We start from the raw sequence: 25,242 nt of genomic DNA on the forward strand, positions 1-25,242 counted from the left end.
ATTGTGTAAACCTTCAGTCCAAGGCCAAATTGACTTTAGGGAAACTTAAATATTGGTTTGACGCAAACAGACTTACACTACACCTTGGCAAAACCAACTACACAGTATTTCACCGTAGAGAGCATGATTTCCATCCCTGCCCAGATTCCTTTACTCTAAATAATACTCAGATCTGTAGAACAACTTGTGCCAAATACTTGGGGGTTCTTATTGATGATAAACTGACCGTCAAGCCACATATATAGATGACAATTGCAACAGCCTTATCAAGTACACATGCATTTTCTATCGCCTTAGATGTTCACTTCCACTCACCATCGCTCTCCAGATTTACTATGCACTAGTCTACTCTAGGATATCCTATATATGGTGTGGAAACGTATGGTATGACCAATATTTCCGTTCTAAAGCCTTTACAAGTTCTACAAAATAGAATTCTAATAACGATCACGTTCAACTACTGGTGTTTTCCTTATACTAATACTCTGCACAGTATACTCTTGGTGTCCTCAAAGTAAACGATGTTCATATTTTCAAAATGTGTACTTTTGCATACAAATACGTTAACAATGCACTGCCTCGTGTCTTTCGAAATATTGTACACCCAAGATTTGGGTCTGATATCCCAAACGTCACGAGAACAAATGTACTGTTCTCTGTCACTAGACATCGCTCTAAACATGGTAAGTTTCTGCTAAACAATTATTGTTATAAAATATGGAATGATCTCCCAACTGGTATTAGACATCATATCATTTGCTTCATTTAAGTATAACTAAAGAGTTATCTAACCTCCAAGTACCGTGATTGATATTATTGTCAATTTTGTTTTGTACATTTTGTTTTTCTTTCTTATTTTGTTCTGTTATTTTTTTTTATTTTTCTTTAGGGTTACTAGCTTTGATAAACATTTTATGTTTTTTCTATTATCCTGTATATACCATCACTGCACTGCTTTATATGAATATGTAGATGCAAAATATATTGACTGAACTGAACTGATTAGAAACGTTGTTGGGAATGAGATGACAGTCTGCTCTGTTGTTTGTCCAGTAGGCCTGTACTAGAGTTGCAACATGGAGCAGGCGCGTAGCCAGGAATTTGCCAAGGGAGGGGTGAAACTGTTTAATCGTCATTTCAAACTATCTAAGCGTAGCGCCACCATGATTGGCGCGAAGCGTTCAAGAAAATTTTGGCTGAAAATGCCTCCCAGATCGCTGGAAACTGCACTTCCCAAGCCTTGTAAGTTGCATCTTAGCATTTTCTCTTTTTAAAATTATAGCGATATCATAAAAACATTTTTTTTGTAAATATGCTCAAGGGGGCGGCTGCCCCCTCCCCCCCCTTGGCTACGCACCTGATATGGAGACTGATATACAAAATGCAAACAATATAATATTATAGAAGAAAGAGACCACTTGTAAGTAAACAACAACGCACCGTTAAGCGACATTTAAAAAATAAAAGCCTATTAAAAGCCTATTTTCTTGAGGGGTGGGAGGGGTGGGGGGGGGTTGGATGTTTTTAGAGAAGTTAACTATTTCTTCTTCACCTTGACTTTTATTTTGCAAGTATTCATATACCTGTTTCCACTTGGACAACCTGATACGTACATTGAAATAGTCAGAAATGGGGTCAGGGTAATATACTTTGCTTGTATCTATGTATGTATTTTAGATCCTCCTGCAAGCAGGAACTCGCGAAGAAGCCTCATTGGCTTATCAAAGCCGCAAGCTGTCAGTCTCAAGTCAGTCTCTTGATACATATTGAACGTCAATGATTAAGAATTGTCAATTGTCAACAACTCTGTAACTGGACGACATACATTAATCTTGGAGTGACTCGAAGTTCTATCCAATATCTAGTTCTATCCAATGGGAAGTTCTATCCAATATCGTTTTGCAGATGTGATATGAGTGGTTTTTGACCTATTTTCCAAGCACCTGCATCATCAGCTTATACACAGCAATAACGGCATCTTTGTTGTTGCATTACTGAGAGGTACCAAATGCAGAATTTTTTTCGAAGATGTTTCACTGAGCTTCAGCATTTGTAGGCTTAAATTGCCATAAAAATGTTCAAGAAAATGTTTGACCTCAACATGACTTTCCACCATATATCAGTCGTGATCATGCATTGTTTAAGGCGTCTTTATTTCTCCATTACACTATGATTTTCTGAAAGGAATTCCACATCTGGACACTGCCTTAAGACCCCGGCCTCATGCAAAAACCCTATGCGACAAGTTTTTCCTGAGAATACATGGAATTTTTCCCTCCTAATTTTTTTTATTTATCATGGAACTTGCATTTTGAGTTTCTAGATGGAAATAAACTCAATTTTTGTAATACTGCGAGCCACCTAAAAATTTAATATTTGCGCTTCCCAATACTAGATACCGGTACATGTAGTTTGTGCATGGATGGTGTAGCCTCGTCCAGTTATGAAATTCTTTCCCCCAATTTGAAGTGAATTTAGAAGAAATGCTTAACATTTTTCTTAACATTCAAAGGCCCTTACCATGGAGGAAGGGATGCCCCTCAAGTTCCTAGTCCGACGTATCCCATAGACCTTGTATTGCATTGCACTTGCAGCGTCTGTCGCTGTACAGACGACCCATTCCATATCTTTTCCTGCACGGAAAATGGACATATTTACCATTTTAGTCTGGCATACGGTACGGTAACACATATTTCTTAGGGGTTCAATTGTTCAACTTCACTCATAGGCATAGGAGCCTCATTTGAGTTGGGGAGGGGGGGGGGGGGCTGTAACGACTTGCCCGAAAAATATAACCAATTTTTTTTTGCCATGCGTTCCACATGTTAATGTGCATACCATATAGGCATTCAGGAGTTATTACATCACATGCCAGTAACATAAAATCATTTCCCGTGTTATTACCCTTCCTTATTGGTTATAATAATTGGGGAGTCCTTACAACAATGATGATAATAATATAAGTTTAACCATTGCAAAAACACATTGCAAATTCTTCTTCTTTTAGTAGGTTCCAGTGGCAGAGCTAGGGGTATTGGTCTGGGGGGAGAGAATGGTCTGTAAGGGCGCTTTCGACACTATCTAAGCGGAGCGCCACCACAGGTTGGCGCGGAGCGTACAGACATTTTTTGAGTAAAGATACTCCCTAGATTGCCGGAAATGACCCTTTCCAGGCCTTGCTAATTTGCAGAGAAACGAAGCATAAATAGGTGTCATCGCCATTTGCCAGAAAATTGCACCAACAAAATGTGACAAATGTCAATAGGTATTTCAGAGCGCAATAGAAACGTCAATAATCGCGAATACGTAGAAAGTGGTAAAAAGCTGAAAAGGGCGCCAGCAGTCCATTTGAGTCTGCCAGGGGGCATCTGCCCCCTCTGACTGTATGGACGCTCCGCTACTGGTAGGTGCCCGAAAAATTCTCAGCATATTGCCCGAATTTTCACCAAAAAAAATTGGTTGGGGGCTGCAGCCCCCCCCCCCAGCCCCCCGCCTCCTACGCCTATGTCTTCACTTCCTTGATCAATAAGGATTGTGTCTGCGACATTCACTTCCCTTCCTTGGACTCTCTTCGCATCACCTTCTCGGCCACCGACCGACATAGCAACGTATGCACTGTATGTGCGCGGTGATGTTTTGAATATCCCAACATGGCCGCTGAGTCACTTCCGGCTGCTTCACACACGGAGCCGCGCGCGAGATTTTTTTTCCCAGCGCGGTAAAAGCCATCATTTGCATACCTTCGCTTCTCATTGGCTGCAGTCTTGCACTGTTGATGCTGGGAAGTTCTTGCTTACGCTATGCGTGTGTGTATGTTCATGAACATACACGTGCAAGCAGTGGATCGTGATTCGCATACACGTACTGTATGAACTGGCCACTGTGTTGAGACAACGTTGTTAAAAAATTTGTTAAAATGTTTTTTATTTGCTTTTGCGCGGACTTGTTTGTGTACATTTACATCCATAAGTTCGTAAAACAAAACTGCGACCATGGACTGTGAGTGTACACGTCTCATTGTAGATGACTGTCCTTCTTTGAAGGTAATGGTTACTTAGGTTGATGATCCAAAACTGAAAAGCCAATTATCGAATTAGTTAGTTTTGACGAGGGTGAAGCTTCGAAGTGATGGTGAAACTTGCTGTACATGGTACTGCGATGGGCAATGTACGCAGATAAGTACCAGGCGTTTGATTGCTTCAAAACTGTTTAAAAACATTGGACAGCTTGACCGTTTCTGGTTGACTATTAACTTGGGATGCTTTTAATCTTTAAACTGATAGACTCTTAATTCTGAGCATAGACGTTGATTTGAATTTCAAATTCATGACCCTTTGAAACGGTTTATTATGACCCTTTGGCACGGTTTTCAGATACTATACTACGAAATCTAGGCCTAGTATTTATTCATGCATGTTAGTAGTACCACTGCCACTGTGGATTATAGTTATTGAACACAGAAATTGTCTTACGTTTATATTATATGGTGCTTTTTTTGTATCATCTTCAAACTGTTCCGGTTTGATTTAACTTCTTTTAATTTACAGCAACAGAGTTGTGCGATACATAACCACATACCCTCTACACCCGTGGCATAACACACCGACAAATAAATTAACTTTACTCAAACGCGTACCATTGTACATTCTGCTGCTAGACTGTTTTCTTTTTTGAGTGTAGCAAAGTGGCCTTGTGCAATGTGGTATGTGATGAACGATTCAGTGCATCAGCTGCTAGTTGATATTGCAATGAATCTTATGTATACTGACCCCAACCAATGAGAAGCGAGGTATGCAAATAATGGCCTTTACCGCGCTGGGAAAAAAAATCTCGCGAGCCGAGCGGCCTCTCCAGTTAGTGTATAGAGATCAGTGGTTGAAACGCAAAAGCTGTTGTCTTGTAAACACTGGTATTGTCGTATTAACGTCAGTGAGTGCTTGTAGGTTATTAAAACTATTATGTCGGGTAAGTTGCATTTTCTCTTTCAGTAACTCGACTTGCTTTATTGATTTCGTTGCGTCGGAGCTGTTGTGTGTGTGTTTAAGTAAAGTAGAAATAGCACATTATCATTCGTAGTTCCTCGATGTAGCGTTTCTAGCATTGGCTATCTATATATGACTTAGTATACATGTGTGGGAAGCAGGTCACTTCGCCCAACAACCATTTCGCCCAACTGCCATTTCACCCAACCTTACCATTTCACCCAACCAGCCTGATCATTTCGCCCAACCAGCCTGTTCATTTCGCCCAACCTTGATTCAATATGATACTTCAAAAGGAAACGTTCGGGAATTGTTAACGTTACAGGATACGAACCGAATATTAACGAAACTCGGGGATTGATCAGTGTGTTAGGGCAAAGGCGGCGGAAGCACTTTTAATCTGGGGGGGGGGGGCACCGACATCAAAGGGCACTTTGCAGAAATTCGAAAAATATGCATACTTGCACTGCAATATCCAATGTGCAAATTGGGAAACAAGGAACAAGTTTTCTTTTGAGACAAAATGAGGTGAAATCATGCTAGTTGCTAATGTAGGAATCTTCCGAATTAGAGTTTATTTCTTGTTAATATCTTAACAAATTTTTTCCATTCGAAATAGCTTTGAGTTTGACCCACAGAAATTCATTAAAAGTCAGGGGCGTAGCCAGGATTTGCAAAGTTGTATGCACGACTATAATGAGCGGAGCGCCACCATCAGTTGGCGCGGAGCGTACAAGAAAATTTTTGGTTTTACAAACCCCTCAGATGGCCGGAAACGGCCCTTCCCGAGTGTTCATTCTGGTTCCCTGGCCTCTTGCTAACTTGAGACACCTAAATTTTTATGTAGAAAAAGGGTACATTTTTAACTTGAGGAAAAGTGGGGGGGGGGGGGGCACGTGCCCCCTGTGCCCCCCCGGTTCCGCCGCCCTTGTGTTAGGGGTTAGGTTTGATAGCAAGTGTTCGAATATTAAGGAAACTAGAAGTCCTTTACTTTGTATAACTTTAGTAAGGAAACGTTCGGGAATTTTTAACGTTACAGGATACGAACCGATTATTAAGGAATCTTGAGGATGGATCAGTGTTTTAGGGGTAAGGTTTGATAGGTTTGATAGTAAACGTTCGGGAATTGTTAACGTTACGGGATACGAACCGAGTATTAAGGAAACTTGAAGTCGTGGTATAATTGATTACATATGTGATTACATATGTGGTTACATTGATAAAGTGGTTACATTGATTAAATATAGTACTCCAATATTACGAACGGGTTTTATATATATATATATTATTTTTTCAATTTAATAAGGAAACGTTCGGGAATTGTTAGTCACTAGATGGATCACTGTTTTAGGGGTTAGGTTTGAAAGGTTTTTATGAAGATCGATTCCCCTGTGTTTGTATAATAATATAACTTCCATGGTATGCGTAAACGCCTAAAATAGTGTAATCCTCCCATTATACCCGAAATAACTGCTCAGACTCCGATCGATATCAAGCGGACCTCACTTTATGTATATGTATGTATATGTATGTATATTAGATCCTCCTGCAAGCAGGAACTCGCGAAGAAGCCTAATTGGCTTATCAAAGCCGCAAGCTGACCGAAGTCAGTCTCTCACATTCATATTTAACGTCCATGATTATGAATTGTTAATTATCAACAACTCTGTAACTGGCCGACATATATTAATCTTGGAGTGACTCGAACCGGGGACCTTATGATTGAAAGGCACTGAGCTAACACTCCACTTTATGTAACTATTACGAAGTAACCTAACGCAAAATAAATCAAATTGAACTAGTGGAATAGAAAAAGTGATATAATTCTGACTGAATATTAGTTAAAATAAGGTTGGGCGAAATGACCAACACGGTTGGGCAAAATGACCATGCTGGTTGGGCGAAATGACCATGCTGGTTGGGCGAAATGACTATGATGGTTGGGCGAAATGACCAGGCTGGTTGTGCAAAATGAGCAGGCTGGTTGGGCGAAATGACCATGTTGGTTGGGCGAAATGACTATGATGGTTGGGCGAAATGACCAGGCTGGTTGGGCGAAATGACCAGGCTGGTTGGGCGAAATGATATATATATATATATATATATATATAACATATATATATATATATATATATATATATATCTCGAACTCAATTTCTATAGTAATGAGTAATTACAGATAGTGTACACTTTGAACGTTCGTGTATAAAAATAAGTTAATCCTCGATATACAATATCAATGCTTACTATACCGTTCACAGATAACTCGTATTCAAATGATAGAAGCTGGTTGTTTACTCATATTCAATGTAACGCCATATGTATAGGCTATATCTTTATTGTATGTCGGCTTATCAGCTGTTATCACAGATCTTCAAATAACTCCAGATCGAAGTTCTGCTCTGTGTTTACGTACCTAACTATCTTAAGAGATGGCATCAGTCTGTCTGCAGACAACGGGTTAAATTCCAACCAGCCACTCTCCCAAACTTGAGTTTAACTTAAGAATATGTCCCATACATGACAGTATTATCAGGGACACAGATGCAGGGTGGGTGCATTTTTTTTTTTGGGGGGGGGGGAGGAAATCCCAAACTCCCCGACTGATTTTGGTATAGGGGAACGAAACTTTTATTGTAGGGCTGTATGCTGATAAGAGAAATAGTTTGAGGGTGGGGATGGGTGGGTTGTAGTTGTGTGCACGTTGAATTCGGCTCGTGCGCCGGGGGCGAATTTTTTTTTTCCCAAACAGGTTCTCAATTACGGAGTTTTCAGCCAATCAGATTGCTCGTGACGTCAGCATCAAACGCTTGGTAGTTCGAAAACATACACTGAGTTACACACTGACACTTAATAAAGTCTTGTTACGCGATTTCCTACAAACGCCCTAATATTTACTTTTAATGCTTGGATAACACGTTGACCTCACTTATGATACATACGCTACATTCTATCGGTTTCGTGTTTACGTTATCCACGATTCGGGAGCCGTTCTATTGAAATCGGAATTCGTTTCGTGGAATGGGTAGGCCTACACCAAAATCAACTTCACGACGCGAGTTCAGCCTTGAATGAATATACGCAAAACAGTTTAGTGTATTCAAGGCTTCATAATTGACGCACCCCGTAATTGACGCACCTTCAATTATTACTAGCAACGATACAGCAGGCCACCTAAACTTTTTGCAGTCAAGCAGAATTACATATTTCATGAGTTTGAATCCATTTCAGCTATTTGATGAACAAATTGTGGAAATTTTAAGCTTTTAACACCCTTCCCCCCAGTTTTGTACGTTTTTTGGGCATTTGGAAATCTTGCACCCTAAAAATAACCAACAAATTCTCAATATCATGGACAACACTACTCTCTGGAACCTGATCTGTCTAAGCTTAGAGGCTCAAAGTATAGCAAACAGCATCTAAAGTCAATGGATGAATACTAAAGCCTTCACTACAGTTAGCTTATCGACGAATGTGTCACTTAAGGGGTAAAAAAGAACTTGACACGGCAGATATTTTGTGGTCAAGTTCTGCTCAATTGTACGTTGCATATGCACAGAACAATAAATATTTTGAGATCATTACATTTCTGAGGAACCATTCATATGAAAAACACATAGTTGAGTGATTTTGAGTTTTCCTTGATAGAAAACGTTGATCAATACCTTAAGTGCGTCAATTATGAGCCCACCATGCTACGGTATGATGTATTTCCGTCACTGCACTGTGTACACAGTTATAATATACATAGGCCTATATCGCATGTGTGATGTACCCTGTACGAAACTTTCACTGTGCGATGTTATCGATAAATGCCTTCACAGAAATCTTCGATCAAAGTAGATCATACAATACTAGTGTGCTCATTATGTCTAAACCAATTCCAAACACATCTACATATATTTACGAAAAGCTGCGGGTAATTTTGAACGGGTATATCTTCGTTGCAACGAATGGATGCAGACATTTTGATAACCTCGAAGTGAAGGTTTTATTGTTATGACGTAACTTTTCCGACCAATCATGAGCGACTATTTATACACAATTGAGAACCTGTTTGGGAAAAAAAAATCGCGCGCCGGGGGTCTAAAAAAATAAATGTTTAGACGTCCAACCGTGCATTATGAGGTATGTTTATATACACTTGTTGTCTATAATTAAGTCTAAAACGTTTGCAAGTTGTGGTTGTAAATGCTAAATCCCCCTACAGAACGTCTTCCCCGGACTGACGTGCCTTCCTGCGCGTCTCCGAGTGTTACTTTAACTGTTTTAAGATCATGTGTAGTATCCCTTTCGAGGGGAATGGTGATTCACACCTGACGAAGATCACACAGTCGCAGTCTCGATGCAAGGGGACTGGGGTTGAGAGCGGATCAGTCGTTCGGTTTTGGGGTTTGCGTGCCCAGGTTCTTTCCAGGCTGGCTTTTCTTTAAAAGTACCTTAACTCTTTTATAGGTCTCTGAAGGTATCGAGACTTGTTTGTAGGCATATCCATAATACTCATAAAAACTCCTTACATGTACCTATAGTCACTACGCGCACTCGGTTTACCATGCGCAAACTCATATCTTGTATTTGCAGCTTTCGTTTTATATTCAGTGTTACTTTAGGTACAAAATTAAATGCTATCAACTCTAGATCGTCAAAATCACTGTTGTTTTGTTTCGATATGCACCACATTCTATTCTTGGAGTAATATCGGTAACACTTGTAACATCTTAGGCTCATCGATGAAAGTGGCTGGACTTATTATTCTATATAGGACTCAGGTCATTTGCATTGCGAAACTCAATCGCGACAAAAGACTTGCTTATCCTCAATTATAGCAATCCATAGGTGGTCTGTTATCTAAGGAATGATGAAAGAACACGTTTCTTTTGAGTGATTACAATTAATAGAACAATGGATAAATGTTAAAGTTCCAAATAAATTAAAATTAAATTTGTCAATGTCTTGTTTTCGTATAAGAGTTTATAGCTAAACTAATATAGGCTTGTCCTTAGACCATTGCCTGTAAGATGTGTTGATTGTCATCGCAGTAAGGTCGTACTTTATGTAATGCATTGCTTGTACGTGATATTCATAACAGATTAGACTAATAAAAAGGGTTGCTTTCAGAATGTAACGTTCGAGGACGCACTAAGAAAATAAGAAATCAAATAAATGTAATTAAATTTAATTATTAAACCTAAACTAAATACATTTAAATTCTGACACTTGATTGATAGTAACAATGAAAAGCTCTCTCAACGTCATCTTCAGATAAACTCTACCATGAAGCCACGGTGCGAGCGCCGAGTAAGGCTCATCTTGGCAAAATCGCTAAGAATCTTGGCCTTGATTTAGATGACGATGAACTTTCGGCCTATCAAAGATCTATAAAAGACGCATGTGATGCAATCAATGAAGTAGAATGTTTACCAGAGCCGCTGCTACCAACAAAGTATCCTAGAGTACCAGGACACCGCCCCACACCAGAAGAAAACCCATTAAACGCATGGTACGTTACAATTCGTAGTCATTTCATCGGTGAATATAAGGAGGGAGAGCTTACAAACTAAGCGGGAGTGTGGGGGGGGGGGGCGGGTGAAAGGAGTATTAGAAAATCTTGTTTTTTCTAAAGGATAAAGGAAGATCTTACAGGCCATCAATTTGGAATAATTCCCTAATACGAAACTTCAGCTAGTTATCCTTACATTCCTGATCCATGGAGCTTTTGCAAGAAACTCGAAATTTTACGCCGAAGCTGTAGCGAGTTCTTGTACTTTTAAAAGAAACCTTTTGCCAACCACCTTTCAAATAAGTCAAAACAATAATACCCATGTGACACGTACTGATATTGTAGTTATATAACTTTCTCTGGCAAGGTGCTATCCCTCCGTCAGCCCCCCCCCCACCCCCATGCTGGCTTATTCTTTTGGGAAGGTAAGAATTGAAGTATTAGGGCCTATATTAGATTTAGGTGCTTCGTCACTTTTTTAGAAATCTGCTTCAGAATTATTGATTCTCATACCTACTGCTACGTTTTGGCATAGCTATTGACATCCTCAATGCATTGTAATCGATTTATTAATTTGTCAGAATCATGATTTCACCGTATGGTATCACGTGATGTTTTCCATTTTTGCACTTTTTTTTTGTTACATTTTATAACGTGACGGTTTCGGCGTTGCTTACACAGAATAGGAAATATAACACAAACTCTGTCTATATTGACTATATAAGAAGATAATAACTAAATGAAATACGTTGTTTGGCATTGTGTCAGGTACTGGAAGACCAATATCACTGGCGCTGAAAGCGGTAAGCTTTTAGGTAAGACGGTTGCTGTAAAGGACAATATTGCCGTAGCAGGTGTTCCAATGATGGTAGGCTGCTCTGCGTTAGAGGGCTACGTTCCAGAATTCGATGCTACCGTGGTGACAATGCTTCTTGATCAAGGTAGGCAATAAACTGAAAGCAATAGTGTTTTACATCTAAAGTTTTATGCAATGGGGTAGTGACATGTTTAATGCATATACTCAAATGTTAAAACATTAGGCTTTACTGTTATGCAACTTATATAACCTCCTTTCTTAAAGTCTTCATTAAAATTCTATGAGTTGCTTTTAATAATGAAGGTTTAAACTATACTGCGCGCATAGGTCAACAATGTTCAGTGATCCACTTTCGATTTAATATCGAGGGTGTCGTGGTGTAGAGAGCTTTCGAGAAGTAAATAACTGTTGCCTAATCTTACATTTTGTTCCTTTAGTCTGTCTTAAGAGCAGCATATATAGGTATGGTACCAGCAGGGAGTTGTTATTACTGCTCGGAATGGCATCTAGTACACTACACTTAGCCTACGATATCCTTACAGAATGTCACCCTTCCCTTTTACAGGTGCGCGTGTAACCGGGAAATCCGTGTGTGAAAGCTTGTGTGGTGCAGGAGCCAGCTACACATGTAACAAAGGACCAGTCAAAAACTTCCACAAACCTGACCATAATGCGGGTGGATCCAGCGGCGGAAGTGCAACACTGGTACGTCAAATACCATGATATCGGTATGAATGGTCAAATACCATTATATCGGTATGAATGGTCAAATACCATTATATCGGTATGAATGGTCAAATACCATTATATCGGTATGAATGGTCAAGTAACAGTGGCATTGGTATGTCAAATACCATTATATCGGTATGAATGGTCAAATACCATTATATCGGTATGAATGGTCAAATACCATTATATCGGTATGAATGGTCATCTAAAGTAACATCGGTTTCTAAAGCTATATATATATATATATATATATATATATATATATATATATATATATATATATATATGACGTTCGTATTTAGTATAATAACAAATTAAAGTAAGACTGAGTTATGTGTACGAAGATCCATACACGTGCATGCACGCGTGTGCATGCGTGTGTGTGTATTTAATACAATACAAAAGTGCAACATTTGGTACGCTGCCATGGAAATTTGTTAAGCTCAATCTGAAGGGAAAAGTTGAAATTTACAGCAGTTAACAGCGATGAGTTTGGCTTTATATGTATATATATATATATATATATATATATATATATATATATATATATATATATATATATATATATATATATATATATTCATTTTCAATTAATAACTGAATCCGTCAATGTGTTTATCCATATTTCGATATTTCCGATATTAAGAATTCCCCAAAGCACATGTCAGTGCCCATACCAAAGAATCAGTCTGGAATCTATTATTATTTCCTCTAGCCATACATTGCAATGCTGTGCATGCTCTTGATTTTTTCTGTATTGGTATATTTATTATCACAAGTCTTACAGTATATATGAGGTAAACGCACAGATTACCTTAATCTGGAGAGTTGAGGATTAGACGTAGACTAACGCTGCACTACACTGCAGTACACTACTTATACGCTACACTATCGAAGTAATTTTGGGACACGTTTATATCGCATTTTGACATGTTTAACTTTTTTTTCGATATTTGTGAAACGAAAAGCGTTTAAGTTAGCTTATCTGTTCACAACCTTTGATGTTCGTAATTCTGCTGTGTGGTCTTCTGTACGTCAACATCAGAATAGGACACGCTCATATGTAAATTGTCATAATTGTATGAATGAACATACAATCACATTATGAAGCATATGTCGATACTGCCAGGTAACACTAAGCATCTCATTCCTACTGAAAGATATAGTACATTATACATCAGCACGCTATGTTCCGATACTTACCATTACAGAATACTACCCGCATGTATATATATGATATGTATAGCACGTGATTAATAATAAATGGGAATCTTCCTCACAGACGATAGTTACTTTATAGAATGAAAATCTATCGTTGTAAACATAGACACAAAGTAAATTAAACTTTCTCTCATGGAATTTCTATGCAGGCTCTGTTCGCTTCTCACATTAAATTGCATGTACAAAAGTAAGTTGGCCTGACGTTTCGATCCTAACAGGATCTGCTTCAGAGGCTAATTGACAAGTGACAGTAACAGAAGGGACAAAAACACGCACATAATAGCCTACAGACAGGTTAATGAGCACGGTGAACACAATGAGATAAGTAGACAATGGATGGAGAGAAGAAAGCAACAGGGGAAGAGGAGAGGTAGGAAATAAAAAGTAGAGGAACAAAGAGAGGATTAAAGGAACATTAAATTGCATCATAGCATTTTTTGTAATGAACTCACTCAGAGTGCCATTATTCTACTTTCCGTGCAAATGACAATTTTATATTATAATCTGCAAATTAAATATCAACCGAGACAATTTCGTTACCTAAATCCTCTAAATAAACAAATGAGTAAATCCTATAGTTGTCCCAGTGTTGAACTGGATCATTCATACTTAACTCCATGATCCAATCACAACGTGATCATATGGACCACGTGTTCCGGTGTGCATAACAATAACACATCTCCCCATGCATGCAGAGTAATTCATCCTCGGCGTTATTCTGAACTCTCTATGCGACGGGGAAATAATACAAATAAAAATCCCTCAACTAAACGAAGTAACTTGGCACTGCCTGATTTATTTGTGTTCATACTTCCATTTATTCCAGTATAAAGTCACAGATTCATCAACAGTTTTAGAACTGCCAAAATGTCGATTAAGCACAATGCATTATCAGAATTAAGGGCCCACACTATCTTTGCAAGTCCCTCGTGACTGAGAAGAAAAGGATCCTAGAAAGAGGAACATATTTTCTAAGCATATTGTTGGAATTTGAATTCAATTCGTAGGTATCGTTTTCGTAACGCAAGTTAAGTTGAAGCAAGCACTTGTGATGTCATACTCATAGATGAACAATGACAAATTTGTGTTATGTTTTAGTTACAATATACATCTTTCTTAGGGGTATTGAGAATGCAATTCTATAAAAGCAAAGATTGAAACTTATCCAATCCAAGGTTAAAACAATAAAATGAAAATATATATATATAATAATAATAATTAAAAAGAAACACAAAACATTTTGCTTTTAGTTTGCCGATATCACATCACATCTGTCTTTTCAATCTATAGTATAGTTTTAAATGATATTTTAGAATCCAAGTTTTCTATATATCGCTGAAATACTGCTTTTCGCAGGTCGCCTCTGGTGAAGTAGACCTTGCTCTAGGAAGTGACCAAGGGGGCTCTGTACGAATTCCATCATGCTGGTGTGGAGTTGTCGGATTGAAACCAACATTTGGATTGGTCCCTTATACAGGTGCAATGGCCTTTGAACCCTCCGTTGATCACTTAGGACCAATTGCAAGAAGCGTGTACGATTGTGCACTATTTCTAGAGGTAAGAGCTTGTCAAAAATGCAAAAAAAAAGAGGCTAGTTTGTCGATCTTTTATGTTAGTTATCAAAGAGAACAAGCGATGGCAGGTAATTGACTTGGTGTCTGGTTTACTAATTATCCTCCGTAGTAGATTCGCCTTTTGAAAAAAAAACTATTTCATCATAGAATCCTTTCTCTTTTGAGGGCTCCTCTGGAAAGCAGTGCTTCTGCACAGAGCAGGACTACCCTCATTAAAGATGACAATAACAAAAATATAATAATAATAATAATCATAATAATAATCTGCCGCTTTCTGGAATTTATCGAATGAAACTGGGGCGCGATCGCTGTTTAGGCGCAACCTAGGTTATATCTTACTGGTTGCTAACAACAACACATATCACTTATGTGTCGGTGGTATATTATATGTTGGGGCGCGCGCAGACCTGACGCGAGAGGTTGCGGAGAGGTATAAAGCCCCATTGCCCGGTGTCAATGGGGCAGCCTCTATACCGGCGTGATCTGTTTTGTTTACAAATCCCTGAATTGAATCAAAGTAACATGATTGCGTGAATGCGTAGTGCACACAAGCACGTTAGAGCGCAGGCGCGCTGGATGATTGACTTAAAGTTCTACTTGACATGTGCAGTTTCGCAGTTATGTGTTAGAAAACATAGAATAAGGTGCCTCTAACAGGATGGTTTTTTGTTAGGAATTCCGATAAGTATTTCAGACGATCACAATACTTACAAACGAACTTATGGTGATCGATGTCGACAGTACTGAAACCTATAGCAACAGCTTGTCAAGTAGCTTGTAACTAGAAAGGACCGATATACGACATCATCGCGATTGGAGAACCCCAGTGGATATATAGGATATACTCTTAGCAGGGATCCACATGTCATGTCTTTCTAAGTTAATTTGCTGATCTGAGCCAGGGATGTGTTAGTGAGGTATTCTGCGTGGAGAAAAAAACAAAACAAAACTTCTCAGTGAGGCCAGTGGATAGATTGATTTATGCATATTCAAGGTCTAATTAATGTAAATTATTTCTACAGGTACTTGCTGGTTATGATAATGGCTTGGATCCACGTCAGAGGTCAGATATGAAAGTACCTCAATACACAACAGAGGTAAGGAGTCTCATTCTAGATCAAGGGTCAGATATGAAAGTACCTAAATACACAACAGAGGTAAGGAGTCTCATTTTAGATCAGAGGTCAGATATGAAAGTACCTAAATACACAACAGAGGTAAGGAGTCTCATTCTAGATCAGAGGTCAGATATGAAAGTACCACAATACACATCAGAGATTAGGAGTCTCATTCTAGATCAAGGGTCAGATATGAAAGTACCTCAATACACAACAGAGGTAAGGAGTCTCATTTTAGATCAGAGGTCAGATATGAAAGTACCTAAATACACAACAGAGGTAAGGAGTCTCATTCTAGATCAGAGGTCAGATATGAAAGTACCACAATACACATCAGAGATTAGGAGTCTCAATATTATCAGAGGTCAGATATGAAAGTACCTCAATACACAACAGAGGTAAGGAGTCACAATATAGATCTGAGGTCAGATATGTAAGTACCTCAATACACATCAGAGGTAAGGAGTCTCAATATTATCAGAGGTCAGATATGAAAGTACCTCAATACACAACAGAGGTAAGGAGTCACAATATAGATCTGAGGTCATATATGTAAGTACCTCAATACACATCAGAGGTAAGGAGTCTCAACCTACATCAGAGGTCAGATATGAAAGTACCTCAATACACATCAAAGGTAGATGCCTCATTCTCCGAAGCCAGTCGTGACCGAAGAGAAATAACCGCATGATGTTATATTGAAATAACTGAGTGTAAAGAGAGAGAAAAGTTCCTCTTTCTATGAATTAATAAAGTGTCCCTTTCTAATAGGTAGGCACCATTTACAATTTTCTACGTGGTAAAGTGTGTTTTTGGTCCCACTGTTTTATCATTATTTACTGCGTGCCACTCCTTTGAATGAAACTCTGAGCATTATATTACTTGCAAATTGTATTCAAATGGCAGCTCCCATGTATCACAAGTCAATAGGGGAAAACCCAGATCATCAGGTATAGAGGAAGCACAAATGCGCCATGTATTGTAATCCCCAATGCGCAATCGGTGTAGGCTACCGCTGTTAAAAGCCTACTCAATGCGATTCCTTTTCCGGTATGGGATACCTAACTTTTAGAAAATATATTAGCACTCATTGGTGTCTAATGTATGTTTATAATCCTGCATACACAGAGCCCCTGAATAATACTAGAGAGCTACTATTGGACCTCTCTGATCACGTGTGAGTTGAAATTTACCGTTGTTATGTCATCACTATAGCAAACGGAAGGGCTAAGCTGTTGATCGAATGCATTTGAATTATCATTATAGAGAAAAACACTATAGTACATGGTATACTACTGAACTGGCCGATCCAGTTTTTAAGTGGTCGCTTGCTTGTACCATGGATTTGCAAAAGCATAGACTTCCCGAAAATATTATTGACATTTCTCTCAGTCGCGGAGCTAGTGGTATTGGACAGGAGGGGGGAGAACGGTCTGTATTTAGAGGCGCTTACGACACTATCTAAGCGGAGCGCCACCACAGGATGGCGCGGAGCGTACAGAAATTTTTTGGAGTAAAGATACTCCCTAGATCGCCGGAAATGACCCTTTCGTGGGCTTGCTAATGTCATCGCCAAATTACAGCAACAAAATGTGACAAATGTCAATAGCTAGATGAGAGCGCAATCAAAAAGTCAATAACGGCGAATAAGTAAAAAGTGGTAAAAAGCTGAAAAGGGCGCCAGCAGTCCATTTGAGTCCGTCAGCAGGGAGGGGCATCCGCCCCCTGACTGTACGGACACTCCGCCACTGATTTCTTTTCCATGACTTGATGTGATAAGCGTTTTGGACAGATACTACTGCGTAATCCATGAAATCTTCAAAAATTTATACCACAGTAGGCCTCTCCTTGGGTTTACTTCTCGAATTATTGCAATGCGTAACACTGAATTGAATATGTCTTCGTATAGGAAAGTACACCGTGTAATGGAGAGAAGTCAGCCGAATATGCCAAAATTCTTAACGGTTTAATTGCTACCCAATGTTCCCTTTGGAACTTTAAGGGTAGGATCGGTAACTTCAACTCACATGTAAATGGAATATCTCGTTGAAAATTGAAAGTTGTAGCAGCAAGATACATACTATAATTCGATATTTCACATACATATCATGGGAAATGCAATATTCCAAATTTTAATATTTTCTAAATCTCGATAGCCACATACTAATTCTTAACCACAAGAATGCGCAATGTTGACAGCATACATTTTCTGTCAATGTCAAGCAAGACTGATCCTTCTAATATAAGTAAATTTTCGCATGAATTAATATAGTAATGACATTCTTGTGTATTGTATTTTTGCAGATGATCGTGGAATCCCTGGAGGGTTTCAAAATAGGTGTCATTAATGAGGGCTTCGAGTGGAAGACCACTGATGATGAAGTAGAAAGAACAGTGCGTGGATCTGTTTCTAAATTACAAGATGCTGGAGCCAAGGTAGAACAAGTGTCCATACCGCTGCACGCGAAGGGTATAAAACTAACATAAAGCAAAGCTATGATTATATACATATATATATGTATATATATATATATATATATATATATATATATATATATATATATATATATATATATATATGTATATATATATATATATATTTGTAAGCTGATAGAAGAAATAATTAGCTGGTCAGTTATTTGCCACTATTTATTATCTAATTTAGTCACTTTTTATTTTTATTCTAACAGGCCATATCTTATGGCGAATGGTTTTCTGTGAAGGTTTTGCTGATACAACGTTTCATTCTGGAGGTAAGTAAGAAAAAATGCGAATAAGTTTACTGTGTGATGTAATAATATGTAGGCTACAAAGAGAAGCCGCAACAATCACAAACCTGAAGGATTTGCTAGTACTATTCTCAAAAGCAATTCACAGAATTTCAACCTTTTCGACTTTCTGGTATAACCATTACCAAGTATATGCTCTGAGAACTCATTATATAATTTAATAAATGTAAGCCTCTGGTACCTTCTCTCCTCAGTAAAAGGAATACAGGTTGATTTAAAATATATTTGAAAGAAATTACCTTTGGCGAGTTCATATATAAATACTCAGCGGTGATTGTTACGTCAACTTGTGGTGGTATTATCTGTTGTACTGGAGAATTATGTTAAGATGTCATAAACTCCCAATAAGAATGTTATTTCTCCCGTCTTGATCAGGTGTGGGAAGAGGGTCTTGCGGATTTCACGCGACGAGTATGTCAAGCTTCGTTAGCAAATCTTTCAAAACTCGTATTAACGACGTTGGTCCTTCTCCAAAGGTAAGCCATTTTGTTGGATGACTGAGAAACACAGTATCGCTGCATGGATATGGAAGACAAGAATATTAGACAATGACGTTTTATCTATAGGTATAGGACTGGTATAGAATTACTGGCAAAACGGAACACATTGAACTGGGCCACTGGCAACATGATATATCTTGCATGATATATGCCTAAAAGCAGTGGCGTAGGAAGGTACTTTTGGGTGGGGGGGGGGGGGATGAAGACTGATGTCCGGCCTGGATGAGGGGTCTAAGGGGAGGGGGCATCCCCTTCCCTTTGGAAATTTGTTGCATTTCCAGGTGGCCTCAGATGCAATTTGGTGCAATATAGCACACTTCACATATTATCATTTATTTAGAAATGAAAAAGGGGTTTCTGACTTGTGAAGCGGGGTAGGGGCTGAATTCATTCCGCCCCCTATATTTTTCACTGGGGGCTGGCCCCCCAAACTCCCTGGTTCCTACGCCCTTGCCTAAAAGAATTATTGAAGAACATGTTCGAAACAAGCCTTTATCATGGTCCATTTGCTACATGCGTTCGACGAAAGGCATGACTGCTGCAAGGCTGAGAATGAGATCGGTCTCACTGTGAAATAATCTTTGCATTAATTTCACGCTTCCTTGCGACTTTTAAGCTGTACGGTGATTTTACTTGATTTTTTGGTCTTAATTTTGATGTAGCTTCTGTATCTCCTCGGGCAATATTTTGCGGAATCGTATCCAGGAGTCATATACAACAAAGGACAGAACCTGAGGCGGTTGTTGGCTAAGCAGTATGATGATGCTTTAAACAAATTTGATGTTCTTGCCCTACCGACGATTCCGTTTACAGCCCCTAGACTACCGGATAAAAATATCAGCACAGCAGGTATATTTCACTCCATTTTCACGTTGTATCTTTCCTTTATTGAGAAAGAAATTTGCAGGGCTGCAGTATATTGTGAGCCTATATTTACACAAATCCCACACCACTTTATTCATAACCGACAACAATTTTTACGTGAAAGAATACTGCTTTGTCAGTAAACCAATGCGCATCGTAAGAGTTTCTGTAAACATGTATAACCAGCAGTGACAATGTAGAAAGCATTTATATTAATTTAATCTTTCTTATTATATACTAATTTATAAAACTTGCTAGCATCATAAAGACAGTTATCAACTACCGTAAGTGATTTATACAGAGACGTCGGATCCGTTGCAAGCATATTTCTACGTCACGGTTTGAAAATCTTTTAGAGCTTCGGGTGATCTCCTCGATTACCTTTTCGAGTTCACTCCCATAAACAGCTGTATATTTTCTCACACACGAAGACACATCCGGTCAATTGTTCAGCATTTTGATAATTTTACAAACAGCATGTCAATCAATGTTAAGCGAAATATTACACACAAAACAATGCCTATAAAAAACTGTAACATCACATGAGTATTGTGCCCCTCCTCAAATCATTGATGTCCCTTCATTAATTGCCGGTGCACCCCTCCAACCCGGACTACCTGCTCAACAGAAGCCCACACATTTCTGTAAAGCCTTTCCCCTACATTTACTATTTAGGTTTTATAGAAAAGAGCAAGTCGAACAATATAGATGGCTGATCTTTGTGCCCTTATGGCAAGCCGTTTTAACATTTACCTCTCTATTCTACTTAAGTAGAATTAATTCCACTTAAGTAGAATACAATTAAGCTTAAGTGAAATGAATTGCACTTAAGTAGAATTGCATTTTACTTAAGCTTAATTGTATTCCACTTAAGTGGAATTCATATTAGCTTAAGTTCAAACGGTTTTTGTCTACATCGTATTTTACTTAAGTAAAATACAATTCTACTTAAGTAAAATACAATTCTGCTTAAGTAAAATTCAATTCTACTTAAGTAAAATGCAATTCTGCTTAAGTAAAATTCAATTCTACTTAAGTAAAATGCTATACTACTTAAGCAAAATGGCTTTTCAATTTCACTTAAGCTAAATTGCATTTTACTTAAGTGAAATAGAATTACGCTTAAGTGAAATGTGATTGGTCAATCTATTTCACTTAAGTAAAATGCAATTTAGCTTAAGTAAAATGTGATTGGTCAATCAGTATATGCTACTCATTGCGTCACTACTTGCCGCGAAGTCCGACTCTGTATACTATTTTAGGTACCTCACCACGTGTTCATCCGCTCAATAGGTTTACCATTGTCAGAAAAGAGGTAAAAGTACCCAACGTAAAGCTTCCTTGGGCATGTTATCATTTACTGTCATCGTTTTTTCTGCCTTTATATGAAAGAGCATAACTTTAAGTACAGATGGTGTCAAAATAGGGAGGATCGAAGGTGATATAAACCATTTTAAAAATCTTTGGTTAAATGTTGATATTACTCCGAACGAGCATATGGAAGGGTTCAGTGTGATAAACTTGCTCCTCTTCTAGCTCATAATCTAAACGGTCATGATATGGAAGTTTGCAAGTGCATTGATAGGCCACTAGAACACAGCTATTATGTGGTGGGTATGATATACCAGATGAAAACTTCTATCTATGCTTTGGCAGGTCTTGAAAGTGATGAGTTTAGTGTGTAAGTCAATGGAACAATTAATTGTGATGCGAGACCTATAGAGTTACGTTCAAGACGTACTAGTTACGTAACCATTTGCGGCCATCCCCCCATTCTGCGATACTTTTCCAGCTTTCGTTGTGTATATACGAACATAACACCATACTTAGCAAATGAAGCAAAGCTTTGTTTATCACTGAGTCTAAACGTTAGACATTTGGTAAATGCAGCCAGCCAATAAATCGTTGCAAACTGTTGCTGATGCAGTTGGAAAAGCACTTTGAGGGCAAGGGAAGGACTACAACACGACATACCACCAATCAGTGGTACTAGTAGTAGAAGTATCACAAGGCATGGTACCATGCATGTAAACATTGCCCCAAGACCAACCACTTCTCCGCACGAGGTAAATGTTATAACAGCTTGCCATATCCTTCAATTCCACTTAAGCTAAATTGTATTTTACTTAAGTAGAATTGAATTTTACTTAAGTAAAATGCAATTGTATTCCACTTAAGTAAAATACAATTCTACTTAAGTAGAATACAATTTAGCTTAAGTTAAATTCAATTTCACTTAAGCTTAATTGTATCTACTTAAGTAAAATACAATTTTACTTAAGTAAAATGCATTTAGCTTAAGTGAAAAAGAATGACACTTTTACTTAAGCTAAATTCAATTTTACTTAAGTAGAATTGTATTTTACTTAAGTAGAATACAATTAAGCTTAAGTGAAATTGAATTTAACTTAAGCTTAAAAGAAAGCGGTAATTTTACTTAAGTGGAATACAATTAAACTTAAGTAAAATGCAATTCTACTTAAGTGCAATTCATTTTACTTAAGCTTAATTGTATTCTACTTAAGTGCAATTCATTTCACTTAAGCTTAATTGTATTCTACTTAAGTGGAATTAATTCTACTTAAGTAGAATAGAGAGGTAAATGTTAAAACGGCTTGCCATATGCCCTGGGCCTAACGTAAGATTGTATGACATTTGGGAACATGCTAGGATATTTTGCACAAAGTAAGAACAACTATGTAAACCGCGGTTATATACCGTGAGTTGTAATTCATTTCAAGTAGTACATATTTCCCCCTCAAATTTCGAGCTAATCTGGTGCATCAGATGTTTCTGTATGTAAAAATGAAAGATATATTGACGATAAGAAAAGGATTTCGATGAAACCTCGTTACTATAACGTAGACACCTCTTGCGCGAGTCATTATTTTGGGTGTATTAAGATGGCGTGAGTGACCTTCAAATCGCTGCAAAGCGTGTTAGTGTCAACAGGTTGAGACATGGCTTCTTCGTGTATATTTTCTGTGGTGACATTACATCACAAGGTAAAAATAAAGGCGTATATTAGACGGTTCACGCGTAAAGTTATTTTGAGGGGGCGCTCGTTATAATTTCTTGATGAGTAAATCCGACGAAAGGGCGTAACATTGGCTTTGACAAAAATGTAATATCTTTCACCTGTGTGTATGAGGTGTAATTTCGTTTTGAGCAGGGTTGTAATCCAGTCTAACAGACCCTATACCCCGAGTCCGAGCCCTAGATAAGACATCGTTGTGAAAACAATTAATCTCTAGAAACCATTCATGTGTCCACATGCAATTATCCAGCTTCCATGTGCACATGGATATATTTCGCTATACTTTGCTTGAACGAACCAGTCTGCTGTCATTTATATCTCCTGTGTAACCCGTATACGTTCAGTGTGATAGCAATATAGCCAATATGCAAATTCTCTCGTGTAGTAATTGATTTCTCAGATTAATAACAACAATTTATTTGACCTTACTACTTGCAGATTACCTGGCAAATCTTGGAAACATATCGGTGAACACTCGGCCTACAAACTTGACCGGTCATCCTGCTATATCCCTGAAAGCGGGATTCCATCACGTAAACGGCCTTCCTATTGGAACTATGCTTATTTCGAAACACTTCGATGAAGTCACTCTATTCAAAGTAGCAAGCCATTTTGAACGCTTGAACAGTTCTGCCTGACGTCACAGTAGTTGGTATATAATCTGCTGTCCTCTTTTCCACCACTGTTTTAATAAATATGCAAAATTCGAAGAAGGTGAAATAACACATATATAATAATAAATTTCAAATGCTTGAAGCAGTGTATATCGTTATATAAATATCTTTTTGAACTCCATCAAGAAGACCAGTTATAAATTAATGTATCAATAAAAGAATTTTACTATATTAATGCCTATTCGTTTTCGATATATCTTTGAAGTATCTTTATAAAGCAGAGAAATTATGATAGTTGGGAAAAAAGATGTTTTCGACGGTCTAAATTTATTTCTTTGATGGCATAATACATGAAAAAATAGAGAATGTAAAGGCAGCCAACAGTGATTCCAATGTATTAATTACGATCCATATAGATTCTTAGACATTATACATCCAAAGTAAAATATAGTAAGTCTCAGAGTAAGAAGGAAAGTATAAAAGTCAACTAAAAACTAAAAGATGGAATGAGCACAGGGATATTTGGAAGATTTCGGTTTTATAATTTCTACCTTTATTTCCCAATATGTCATAAAGCAAGCTAATACTATTTAAATATACATCCCAGATGATGTTAGCAAATAGAAATCATTGTAAAAGGCTAAGTAAAATCGTATAAAAAGTAACTTAAAGAGGATTATAAAAAAATGTTAAGGAGGTAACAATCTGCTGAAGATTACAACCTTAAGTAATATCAGGTCACTAGAAAACCTTTTACCTAAAAGGACGATCATGTAAATGACTATAAATGACTATAACCATCTCAACATATATATTGTTTTTTTGCTGAATTTTCTACAACTGTGACGGAACTACCTAAACATGCTTGCTTTTTTAAACAAAATTATCAAGATCTACCTCATTCCTGACGTAATACTGAGAACGAGAACATGATTGGGGGAAACCCGGCCATATGGTGTTCCTAGCTAATGCAATCTTTATATTCTACAAATTAAGCTAATCATCCTTATCTTCCAATGATAATTTGTTAGTTTATGTTTAACATTTGTTACTATTTGTGCTTGTTTTGACATGATTTTTGTGCTATATGATACGTTACATCGAATCAATATCAATGTTTTCCATCAAAATGAAGTCAACAGAGAGTTTTTTTTTATGATAAAAGAGAAGTCTGTTCTCGTCAACCAAATACTCAATAGCGGAAGTAGCAGATTTATATATATGTCCAACCCATTACAAGTCGGTGCACCGTTCGTGCAAATATCAAGCTGGTGGTATTATTGGTATATATTTCTATAGCAGTCCCTTGCTTCTTGCAGTCAGGCAGAATACAATCTAAGGTTGATCAAGTTATTTTGGTATAGCCAGTTTACTCATACATTGGGTTTTTCTAGGCACGTGCTTATAATTTAGGATTACGGACATATAGCCATGCTCTAATATCTTGAAATGGTCAATTATTTCAGGAGTTACTATCAGCAGACTATTATGTATTGG

General features: G+C 37.9%; 1 protein-coding gene across 3 annotated transcripts; it reads left to right on the forward strand.

Moving 5' to 3' along the window:
• The first annotated feature begins 523 nt into the window (after positions 1–523).
• Positions 524–24,879, forward strand: LOC139961498 (amidase-like). Of its 3 annotated transcripts, none has more exons than XR_011790901.1 (11): positions 524–683; positions 10,245–10,482; positions 11,251–11,423; positions 11,865–12,004; positions 14,606–14,806; positions 15,846–15,920; positions 18,246–18,377; positions 18,632–18,694; positions 19,106–19,206; positions 19,893–20,079; positions 23,570–23,707. XR_011790901.1 is itself a non-coding variant. In XM_071960695.1 (11 exons), the coding sequence occupies exons 1-11, from the start codon at positions 539–541 to the stop codon at positions 23,767–23,769; spliced, it is 1,689 nt and encodes a 562-aa protein (XP_071816796.1). In that variant the 5' UTR covers positions 524–538; the 3' UTR covers positions 23,770–24,879. The 3 variants fall into 3 exon arrangements, 2 of the variants coding, with proteins under 2 accessions (XP_071816796.1, XP_071816797.1); XM_071960695.1 differs by having other exon boundaries at positions 18,246–18,411; positions 23,570–24,879; XM_071960696.1 differs by lacking the exon at positions 524–683 and adding an exon at positions 4,804–4,965 and having other exon boundaries at positions 18,246–18,411; positions 23,570–24,879.
• The last annotated feature ends 363 nt before the right edge of the window (positions 24,880–25,242 follow it).

The sequence above is a fragment of the Apostichopus japonicus genome, chromosome 20 (assembly GCF_037975245.1).
Source record: "Apostichopus japonicus isolate 1M-3 chromosome 20, ASM3797524v1, whole genome shotgun sequence".
In the NCBI taxonomy this organism is placed as follows: Eukaryota; Metazoa; Echinodermata; class Holothuroidea; order Aspidochirotida; family Stichopodidae; genus Apostichopus; species Apostichopus japonicus.